This window comes from Dendroctonus ponderosae, unplaced genomic scaffold (assembly GCF_020466585.1).
Source record: "Dendroctonus ponderosae isolate FM_Combo_2020 unplaced genomic scaffold, Dpon_F_20191213v2 Dpon_F_20191213_8, whole genome shotgun sequence".
Lineage (NCBI taxonomy): Eukaryota > Metazoa > Arthropoda > Insecta > Coleoptera > Curculionidae > Dendroctonus > Dendroctonus ponderosae.
In genome coordinates, this window is record NW_026019016.1 from 12,338,369 (window position 1) to 12,346,382 (window position 8,014).

Genomic DNA, 8,014 nt, shown 5'->3' on the forward strand with positions numbered 1-8,014 from the left:
CTGCCAATATGGACGGCCGTTTCCTCAAAAAAACATCTTGATCCCGATTTAATGGTGGTTTTACTGCAAACTAAAGCACTCAAGGTAACATGGAAAAACAGTTTAAAAATAGCGCGGGGTCAAATAGAATCTAGAGAATCTGTACTGTAGCAGATTTGCGGTTTGGAAGACCGTAAAGTGCCAAACGAAAGTTCAAAGACATGGTGAAGATTGGAAATAAATCGTGGAAAACTCACGCAAAATCAGGCTAAACACAAAAACACTCAGCTATTGGTCAGGCGGATCGGGATCGAACACTAGTGGCTTTAGCCAGGAATTTAGTGAGATCCAGAATCTGGAACGTATTTTTAGATCCGGCCTGTTTATGTGTGTGGAACAAAGACACCGCAGTCAAATTGGCGCTTTCCGAACTCGAGTTCAGGCCAGTCTATTCATCACTTTTTGCAGCCAAGTTTGTCGCTTGGAATAATAAATAATCAGGCCTTTGATTGTTTGCTAATCTATTTGATATTATTGCAAACGCATTGATGTACCTACTATGTGCTGGCGACGTCATCTGGATAACCTGCTGCCAGGAGAATTTAAAAATACCTCGATATTTCGGACGACAAGTCTGGTATATAAATAATGGCCATCTGAAGCCATTGGCGTAGCTTCAGCAGGAATTGTGGAAAAATTTAACATAAACCCCACCTTTTTATTGATTGTTGTTTCAAAGTTTCTTAATCGGTTGTTTGATCGGGCATTCCAGATTGTTACGATCATTTCAGCCATTTATACGCTTTGGGACATGCGGATGACACCGCCTTTGTTGTACAAGAAAGTTTGCAAACACAGGCGCTCAACACCGCAGAACGCTGGATAAAAATCTTCAGAAAAACTGCTGATAGAAAACTTATGTACAAAAACTTCTGAAGCTAGACACAAATAAAATACAGTTTTTTGCTCTATTTTTCCGCGCTTTTACTTTATTGTTGGTTTTTTTGCTTCTATTCGTTTTCATCTATAGTGTGTGTGTCCGGGTTGGAAAAATCTTTACGTTTTGATCAATTTCAATGGTTATTTTTATGATTTAGATATTGAAAATGCGCATTCGACTATAGCTTCTTGCTTAAAATTACCTAAAATCCGCTTTTACCGATCTACATCGTTTTACGATATTAAATGCGCGCAAAAGTCAATACAATAATCATAAAATAGCATACAGGAAATGTTGTTTTTTGGTGGATTAAATTAAAATGGCAAAATTTGGCGGTGAAATTCTGTTTTGCCTCAGTTTAATAAGCGTTGGTAATCTATAGTTATTGCTTAATTTTAGGCGATTTAAAGTGAGAATTGGTCAACATTTTTTCCTAAAATTTTTCCAAAATGTGATTCTAGGCGAAAAGTGAGAGAATTTGAGTACGTACTTTGAATATCTAACTAACAGAAAATCATTGAATTTGATGGAAAATCAGATTGATTGAAAGGACGGTCTGATCAATTTTCTCGTAAAAAACGGCCTTGCAATTGTCCGTTTTCCCAAATAATAAAAAATACAACCACCGAAAAATTTACCAAAAAAACTGAAATATAATACCAAGATTCAGATAAAGTCACGTCTATGATCTCGCGTATTTTAAAACCGGTAAGGCTAATTAAACACTTGGTTAACTGAAATACACCTTTTGGTTTATTTTAAGTTTTGTATGGCGACGTTTTCCGCATGTAATACTTTATATAATCCGTACTGGACAATAAAGTAATAAAAAAATTGAAATAGATCGGTGACTTTGTGCAAAGTACGCGGGTTTAATGTTGCGTTCAATGGTTATTCTTGGCGTATTTATGGGATTTGAGGAAATGTAAACAGTCATTGGTGAATAATGTGGACTTGGAGAAAATCAGCAAATTGGGATTTCGACAAGCTTAATATGTGCCCAGTGATAGGGTAAATAGCGCCTAGAAAATGCGGTAAGCACCCAAATCTTCATATATCTAAGCAGAGAAAGATCAATTGTCTTGTTTCAGGCCTTATACTATTTATGGGAGCCTGTTCATGCTCTGTCTGATAGTGTCTTTTACCACCGCAGATAAAAAGTGGAAATACAACGATGAAAATCCCTATCAAAAAACCAAAACCAAAGAGGGAAATTCCCGAAACAGACCAATGAATGACGAGGAACTTGCAAAAAATGCGCAAAAACCTGGACAAAGCCATCAGCAACCAAAAGACCCTGGAAGGAAAAACAAAAAAAGCCTCAACGCTGATTCCAGTGAGGAGGAAACCAGGGAAGAAAAGCCTCAAGAGCACAAAAAAATTATCGCCCGAATCGAGCATGGAAAAGTGAAGATTCTAAGGCGCAAAGACATCCAGGACGTAACCAGTGAGGAGGATCCGAAAGCAAAAGTTTGCAAAAAAGCCAAAGCTGATTGCTGGCAAAACATCGACGATGATAGCAGCAGTGAAGAAAACGACAGCTCCAGTGAAGAAGTGAAGCCGAAGGGCAAAAAGCAAAAGAAAATAAAATACAGTATTAAATTCCAGCATGAGAAGCAAAAGAAGAAGGAAGACAACGGCAATATGCGAATAATGCGATTGCACAAAAACGGGAGAAAGGAATACGGGTAAGCGCCAATTTTACTAGTCACTAAAATCAACACCCTGTAACCCTTTTAGGATGTTGAACTATGTGTTGTGTCTCAGTAGAAAGAGGGAAAACCCCGATTTTACTAATATCTGTGTTGGCAAATACGTCTTTTTTCAAAACGGACGCATTTTGCGTTAAAATGGTAGGACATGGTTAGATTAGCGCTTAATAGCATGCCTATTCTATCATCATCAGTAATTTTTCCAAGCCAAATCTAATCGGTTCCAGACTCTTCGGATGTGTAGCCTGATTCTTTAAATTAATTTGCAGAAAAGACGCTGATGATGATTCGAGCGAAGAGGACGAGGAACCCATCAAGAGGTTTCACTATATGGACGATGATGAATAGTATTCCAACTTTAGCAGTAAAATAAGACAAATGTATGAATCGGGTGCAGGTTGTAGAAATAAAAAACCGGCTGGTTTGACTAGCGATATTGATTAACTTTTTAAATTAATATTTAACATAAAATTCATTTCTAAACGTTCTGGAAAAAATTAGAAAAGAATTTTACAGGGCTACATTTTACCATTATTACTAATTTACTAAATACATGTTATACATTTAACGGCTAATTAAATGTCGAGTAAGTTTGAATTGGTCTTCTCCCGACGGAGAATTTTTAATTGTAAACATTTGTGACTGGTAATGTGACTTGAAAGTGCTCATCTACTTCTAGTAACGTTGCATATGTTTATATTGGAAAATCTACCCCCGAACAGAATTGCTTTGGTATGCCCCTAAACATTAAAACCTCCTCCCACCCTCATTCCGCAATGCCTGGAAATTGATACAGAATGAACTTGAACTTGATATATTAACTAAATGCAAACCATAAAGCATTTTCCCCTCTAATTGAATGGCAAAATCACGTCTCATTGTCAATATTACCTTAATTTCGTTGACGAATACATTAAAACAAACCGCTCCCTAACAAATAGAAGTTTAAGCACGTCTTCACGGATGCCGGAATTTCCTTAGGTTGTCCATGACCGAACAGGACGGAGTCTTCAGCCGCTCCGCCTTCCGATAGCTCTCAGGATCATTAGAGAATTTGCTTTTCCAGATCATGGTTTCACCTTAAAGAACAACACAAAAAGAACTGGCATTAGATTCAGATTAGCCCCCTTTAAAGCTGTTCACCTGGATGGGCTCAACAGACATAAAAGCTCAATCAGTGACGCCAAACAGATATAAAAACGTTCTCTAAGGCAGGGAATTATGTTAGTTTTATTGTTCAATTGACCTCATCCGCGATCATTAGAAAGTGTTTGAGTTTGCGAAGTAATTTGGCTACACTCAACCACACGGTGTAAAAAACAAATTCAAAACATTTACGGAATTTGGTTTCTTTGGTGCATTGCAGCCTCATGCTCTGCACAAAGTCCTCTTGAACGAGCTGCTCGAGCCGCTTTAGGGATCCCGGATAGTCGTCGTGGAAACTGGGCTTCACATAGTAGGGAATTTGCAACTCGTTGGTTTTTCTTAGCTCAGTGTATTTCCTGGAAATGGACACTTTGAACTACTTACACTTACACTAACAGTCGGTTACTTACGTATTTGGGCTTAGCGAATAAGGCGATTCAGACATAAACATACTGGATGCCATAGATAAAAAAACCGCTAGCAAAATGGGCAAAAGCTGGGTGATCGCCGACATGTTTTCAGTGCGGTTCTAAAACAGGGGCTCGATTCTATAAAATTGCCAAAACTCCATCGTGGGCTTACTTCTCTTCTTTGGCGCCGCTCCGATGGCGGTTCCTCATAGTGGCGGTGCCATCTGCCCCCTCTTCGCATGTAAACCGGATTTCCTAACGAACTTCCGAAGAACATGTTGAATAACTCTTCAGGGTTCACTTCTGCTTCGAACCCGCGGCTGTATTGCTGATTGCTGTGTCTGCTAACTCTTTCCTCGTCATTGCCATACAAATCATACCGCTTGCGCTTCTCTACGTCTGTGAGCACTGCGACGGCATTTCCTGCAAGAACACCGAATTTACATTACCCACAGAAATTCACGGAAATTGAGGGTTTCCTCACCTACTGCCTTGAAAGCTTCATCTGCGCCTGGTGCCCGATTTTTGTCCGGATGCAGCTGCAACGCGATTTTCTTATACGACTTTTTTATTTCGTTATCCGTGGCATCTTTACTGATGCACAGAATTTCGTAGTAATCCTTGCAGGCCCTAGAATATTCCTTATTGAGCAACGCTGTTTTTTTGCTGGAAGAAGTTACTGTAATCTTGCCTTATTCGCTTCACTAGAGCCACCTGCTCTGATGTATATTCGGGCTTCTTTGGCGACGCGTCTCGGGGAACGGAGAGCTTTCGCTTTCGCGGTTGCTCAGTTTCCACGTTATCTGGCATTATAGATACTTGCAGCAAAAGATCTGAAAAACAAGACAAAACTTTTAAACTGATGATAAAGCGACGAAGGGAACTTTCCCCCGAAGAATCCTTCTGGTTCTTTCACAGTGACTTAGAACCAGCAGAGCTGAATTGATTTGTCAGACAAAATGGCCCCAATGATCCTACTAATCCCCCAACACCTAGACAAAGTCAGAATCTCAAAATATTGACTTGCAACGAGCAATCAACGCTCATAGACGTACATGTCTAGCCCGGAAAATCAGCAGTATCTACACCAGCATCATCTACGTTCCACCTTCTTAAGGCTTCAAATAATAACTCGAAACTGGATGTGGAGGTTTCCTCGAAGGCGCAAAAGACAACGCATTTATGCAATGATTGTCATGAAATGCTTTGTTATTATGTACTTTATACCTTGAGCTTGTTGAGTGGGGAACAACTGCTCGGCTTTATTGAGGAATTTGAGGGCTTTTCCCTTATTCCTCTCTTTAATGTACTTTTGAGCAACCTCAATGCATCTCAAGGCTTCGTCCTTGTTACTGTCCATGATTTGTGCAGCAATCGGGCCGGGACTCTACAAAACAGTTCAAAGACTAGATTGAAATCGACGTGTTTATATCAGGTTGCAGGAAAATATCAATAAAGTGGCCTAAATCGATTACCTGTTTAAGCGATGTGTGACACTGGATTATTTGACAACCTGCATCAAAGTCAGCTGATTCCTGGTGAAGGGTGCAGGCATGGATGCAGGAAAAGAGCCAGATGAGTGGGAAAGAGACGCGGATATAGACTGCCAAGACTTAATTCGGTGGAAATATAAAAAGGAACTAAAAAAATTGCAGAAGTGTTGGAAAATTGCGCATTTTTCCAGGATATTGGAATGTTAGAGAAAAAACTTCAAAGAACTGGTCTGTGATTTAACCATTTGTCCAATACATGCAACCCGCGCGGCAGTCGTCGGTGTCTGGTTGCGTGGTAGTAGGCAACGATGGGAACCTTCGCTTATCCAGGGCCGAACTCGACGCATTTTCACCAGCGGATTTTCAAGTGCGTTAAATTACTTTTGTCGCACTTGGAACTTGACGAAGTTGATGCAGCTTGAAGGATAATTTTGGGGGAACAATCCCGCGGCCTGCAGTAAGGCTCAGAGCAAGTGAATGGAGCTGGAGAGAAAAATCCGATAGTACCGTTATAATGCGGTCCTGTTGGCGCGTCCTTTGAAACTTCAAGGCGAGGAAGAAAATGACATCCGTGTTTGCACTGTTTGCAGCAATTTCGTGAATGGTTGTTTACTCCAATGGATTCTACGGTACTCAATCGAAAACATTAATAACTAATAATGTGAATTAAGTTGGCGATCGGATGATGTGGTGGTGCGTGATGTGATTTTCGTCAGGGGCAAACGTGCAAACCGTTCGTAACAATCACGATGTCAGGTAGAAATCGGCCCATGCAGCATAAGAATTTTTCCACGATATTTTCCAAGCTCCAAGGGGCTTTTTCCGACGCTGTGGCCCATCCGAAGTTCGCGACCGACAAACGGACTTTAGACAAAACATGGAAACTGATGGACAAAGTGGTCAAACTGTGCCAACACCAGCGAATGAACCTGAAAAATTCACCTCCATTCATTCTGGATATTCTACCGGATACCTATCAAAGACTGCGGCTCATCTACTCAAAGTATGAGGACAACATGTCGGCATTGCATAGCATCGAGTATTTCAACGTATTTATTATCAATCTAATGCGAAAGTGCAAACAGGCCATCAAACTGTTCAAGGAGGGCAAAGACAAGATGTTCGATGAGAACTCGCATTATCGTCGAAATTTAACCAAATTAAGTTTAGTGTTTAGTCATATGTTAAGTGAACTCAAAGCGCTTTTCCCGAACGGGTGGTTCGCTGGGGACCAGTTCCGAATCACCAAGTCTGATGCTGCCGAATTCTGGAAGAACAACTTTGGCAATAGGTAAGGCACTTACCTCACTCTGCTCTCTATTTTCTTCATACAGGCATTTTATGCTTTTATGTTTCTTGCCGTTACAGCGGCAATCACCAACTATTTAGCTTTAAAGACTGATTTTGGTCCCCTTTGCATTGGCTTATACAAACCTACTTAATTGGAGTTTTTTCAAATAACTGCAAAAAGCTGTAGCATCAGAAGATTTACTGACTAAATAGAACAGAGTTTCCGCTTTTCGCTACAACCGCCCTGGATTGGTTAGAATGAAGATGGGCCAGCAGCAGGTGGCAGAAATACAACTTGTGTAAATCAAGGAAACTTCGGACTTTTTGATGCAAAATGAGCAAAAAATTGCCTCCCAACTGCCCCCGATTGGTCAGAATGAAAGCTTTAAGCTATAAGTACCTGCAGCATGTGGCAGTTTTGCAAAGTTGATCTTCGAAAGTTCCTAACTAATTAAGCAAACTTCGGTTTGCAGTGCAAATAGAATGGCATTTTTGCTACTTTATGCCTACCCTATATAAGCTAAACCCATAAAACGTGCCAAAAATTCAACTGGATCTTTGGAAATTGCTTGGAATTGAAGGAAAACTTTGACCTTTAGTTGTTTGCAGCGTAAACAGAACACAGTTTTCGGTGAAATTGTTTTTTGGACAAATTCATCAGTTCTGAGCCCAAATAGTTGTTAAGTCGTATGCTGCATATGCTACTGCGTTCACCTTCAGACTGTACGCGTCGTGTTTTTTCAACAATACGCAAATGCATAAGGCATAAAACAGACAGAGGAAATAGTTGATTGCATATTAAGTAAGTGTGACCAAACAATCCTGATTAGCGTCACAATTGTTCCAGATATGGTGGGCGAATCGAATTTGCATCCATTAAATTGTGTTATTTCTTCGCTGGTGACTTCTCGAATAGATACATACAGGGGTGGATCCAGCTTTAAAGTTAAGGGGGGGTTATGTAGAAAAAATACAGTCTTCTGTTATCTATGAAATTAGAAAAATGATCGTCGTTTTGTGCAAGGGTGTCGCAAGATTATTGCA

The 8,014-nt window shown here is 40.2% G+C and overlaps 4 protein-coding genes across 8 annotated transcripts in view; 3 read left to right on the plus strand and 1 right to left on the minus strand.

The window, feature by feature from the left end:
• Positions 1-8,014, plus strand: part of LOC109541951 (ADP,ATP carrier protein 1) — an 18,485-nt gene that overhangs the window by 8,455 nt on the left and 2,016 nt on the right. The window lies entirely within an intron of this gene.
• On the plus strand, positions 7-3,071 carry LOC109541953 (nucleolin). 3 transcript variants are annotated; one of them, XM_019910958.2, is made up of 5 exons: positions 7-1,627; positions 1,683-1,953; positions 2,011-2,607; positions 2,660-2,772; positions 2,901-3,071. In XM_019910958.2, exons 2-4 carry the CDS (start codon positions 1,949-1,951, stop codon positions 2,766-2,768), a joined length of 711 nt encoding a protein of 236 aa, XP_019766517.2. In that variant the 5' UTR covers positions 7-1,627; positions 1,683-1,948; the 3' UTR covers positions 2,769-2,772; positions 2,901-3,071. The 3 variants fall into 3 exon arrangements, with proteins under 3 accessions (XP_019766517.2, XP_019766516.2, XP_019766519.2); XM_019910957.2 differs by having other exon boundaries at positions 7-1,953; XM_019910960.2 differs by lacking the exon at positions 2,660-2,772 and having other exon boundaries at positions 1,099-1,953.
• On the minus strand, positions 3,051-5,771 carry LOC109541947 (dnaJ homolog subfamily B member 12). 2 transcript variants are annotated; one of them, XM_019910948.2, is made up of 8 exons: positions 5,663-5,771; positions 5,415-5,574; positions 4,879-5,020; positions 4,672-4,817; positions 4,360-4,610; positions 4,188-4,306; positions 3,970-4,133; positions 3,051-3,710 (listed from the first exon to the last, which is right to left on the minus strand). In XM_019910948.2, the coding sequence occupies exons 2-8, from the start codon at positions 5,545-5,547 to the stop codon at positions 3,589-3,591; spliced, it is 1,077 nt and encodes a 358-aa protein (XP_019766507.1). In that variant the 5' UTR covers positions 5,548-5,574; positions 5,663-5,771; the 3' UTR covers positions 3,051-3,588. The 2 variants fall into 2 exon arrangements, with proteins under 2 accessions (XP_019766507.1, XP_019766508.1); XM_019910949.2 differs by having other exon boundaries at positions 5,415-5,593; positions 5,663-5,723.
• Positions 6,216-8,014, plus strand: part of LOC109541931 (E3 ubiquitin-protein ligase CBL-B) — a 46,870-nt gene continuing 45,071 nt past the window's right edge. For both annotated transcript variants that reach the window (XM_019910929.2, XM_048669436.1), the window contains exon 1: positions 6,216-6,971. In XM_019910929.2, coding sequence (XP_019766488.1) covers positions 6,430-6,971 — 542 coding nt within the window. In that variant the 5' untranslated portion in view covers positions 6,216-6,429. The remainder of the gene's footprint in view (positions 6,972-8,014) is intronic.

What these genes read in the sequence shown, in the direction of transcription:
- LOC109541953 (XM_019910957.2), top strand. An exon ending in AACGGGAGAAAGGAATACGG is followed by an intron (nt 2,608 to 2,659) that starts GTAAGCGCCAAT and finishes TAACCCTTTTAG; the next exon opens with GATGTTGAACTATGTGTTGT.
- LOC109541947 (XM_019910948.2), bottom strand. Translation starts at nt 5,547, where the DNA reads ATGGACAGTAACAAGGACGAAGCCTTGAGATGCATTGAGGTTGCTCAA. An exon ending in TGAAGCTTTCAAGGCAGTAG is followed by an intron (nt 4,611 to 4,671) that starts GTGAGGAAACCC and finishes GTGTTCTTGCAG; the next exon opens with GAAATGCCGTCGCAGTGCTC. An exon ending in TATTCGCTAAGCCCAAATAC is followed by an intron (nt 4,134 to 4,187) that starts GTAAGTAACCGA and finishes GTCCATTTCCAG; the next exon opens with GAAATACACTGAGCTAAGAA.